Below are 1,536 nucleotides of genomic sequence, written 5' to 3'. Positions count from 1 at the left end.
GTGCACAGTGCAAAGCACGCAACTGGCATGCTGGTACGCACGCATACGTCCGTGTATTCTAGTTTCGCATCCTCTCTCGGTACAGGAGTGACTCCACTGGCGGGACGCTCCGCTAAGCTTTCCAGCAATACATGCCCCGCTTGTTGACTCAACGGGATTCTATAGCGCTATCGCCGACATAGTTCAGTATTCATGACGCCAGGCTTACACGCTGGAGGTCGCGCGATTCTGGAGGTCAGGTCTAACCAGGTGTGACCAGGATTCTGGAAGAGGCGTGTGTTTTCTGGCATACACAAGTTTCTTCTCATCTTTTGAGGTCCTACCTACACCCGCTACATTTGACAAATCTAGATATATTCATGGGCGGCTGACGATATTCCATGCTTGTGTGGTAATGGACATCGTGAAGACTCCCCACTGGAGGATATAGTTATAATCGTAGGAGAGCGTCTCCAATGCGAGGACGGGGTTTCCGCATGACATGGCGGGTTTGTATTTTTGTGATAAATATTATCTAGAATGTACTGTACAGCAACTCCAACAAGTTGGCTCGAACGCACGCACATCACGAGACATGTCTTTTAGTTCGAAGTGCTGATTCTCGGGCATTGATGATGCTCAGGCTATTCAGTTTGGCTGTATACGGCATAGCTTCTCTCTTCACTTTACTCAGAGCTTCGTCTTGCGAGCGCTGCATCGCGTGCGCCTCTCTCATTGCTCTGCGCGTCACCCCGCGTCGATAATCGTCTTCCGCCCTAGCTTGCTCCATTGCTACGTCATACCTTCAAAAGAGCGTTCATAGGGGCTTCTCATTGAAAAGGGTTGATCATCCTGCTAGCGTTCGCTACAACCAACAGGTAGCGGCGCGTGATGAACTCATCCTCCCACCGATACCTCTTCCTGAGCTCATCCATTTCCGTCTGGACCTTGGCTGCATTAGTCTCTCTTATCGCTTTGCTCTGAGCTGAAACCTGAACCACACAAGAAAAGTGATGACAAGAACAACAAGACACGATAGAGTATCATAAAGCATCTCACAAAAATCCCTTCAATGAATCAGAACCAGGAAAGGTGGATCCCCGATGCCTCACCTTCATCTCTCTCGACTTCTCATTCAGGACGGTTTTCTGACGGTGAGAGGCTTCCCTGACACAACACTTCAATCCCAACGATTAAGTCACCTCAGTGCTGGAGCGGCTCAAAATTCGTGCATCCCGCACCACACGTATGAGGTAGCGAGCATGATGAACGGTAAGAAACTCTCCCCTACCTCTTGCGGCCCTTATGAAGCTCCTCATGACGCTTTCTGGCGAGCAACTCTGCTGACTCCGCCAGAGCTGCTCTCTTGTCGGTGATCTTCCTCAGTTCCTGAGCGGCCCACCGATGACGTTAACTCAATAATGAAGAGAAGAAAACATCATCCGACTCGATGGGGCATACCTCCTGCAACTTGCGCTCTTCTGCCAACCGTTGCCGCTTCTTCTCAGCGATTTTATCCGCCACGTCCACCACAGCCTTTTTCGTGCAATTCTTGCA

The 1,536-nt window shown here is 50.3% G+C and overlaps 1 protein-coding gene across 1 annotated transcript in view; it reads right to left on the bottom strand.

Moving 5' to 3' along the window:
* Window positions 1–809: 809 nt before the first annotated feature.
* Window positions 810–1,536, bottom strand: part of Pmar_PMAR018938 (Protein anoxia up-regulated, putative) — a gene marked incomplete at both ends in the record, with an annotated part of 2,408 nt that continues 1,681 nt past the window's right edge. The window contains 4 exons of the mRNA XM_002786869.1: window positions 810–971; window positions 1,092–1,146; window positions 1,271–1,368; window positions 1,441–1,515. Of these exons, the coding sequence (XP_002786915.1) occupies window positions 810–971; window positions 1,092–1,146; window positions 1,271–1,368; window positions 1,441–1,515 (390 nt within the window). The remainder of the gene's footprint in view (window positions 972–1,091; window positions 1,147–1,270; window positions 1,369–1,440; window positions 1,516–1,536) is intronic.

Source organism: Perkinsus marinus, assembly GCF_000006405.1.
Source record: "Perkinsus marinus ATCC 50983 genomic scaffold scf_1104296930512, whole genome shotgun sequence".
Classification (NCBI taxonomy): domain Eukaryota; phylum Perkinsozoa; order Perkinsida; family Perkinsidae; genus Perkinsus; species Perkinsus marinus.
This window is presented reverse-complemented; position numbering and strand designations above follow the sequence as displayed.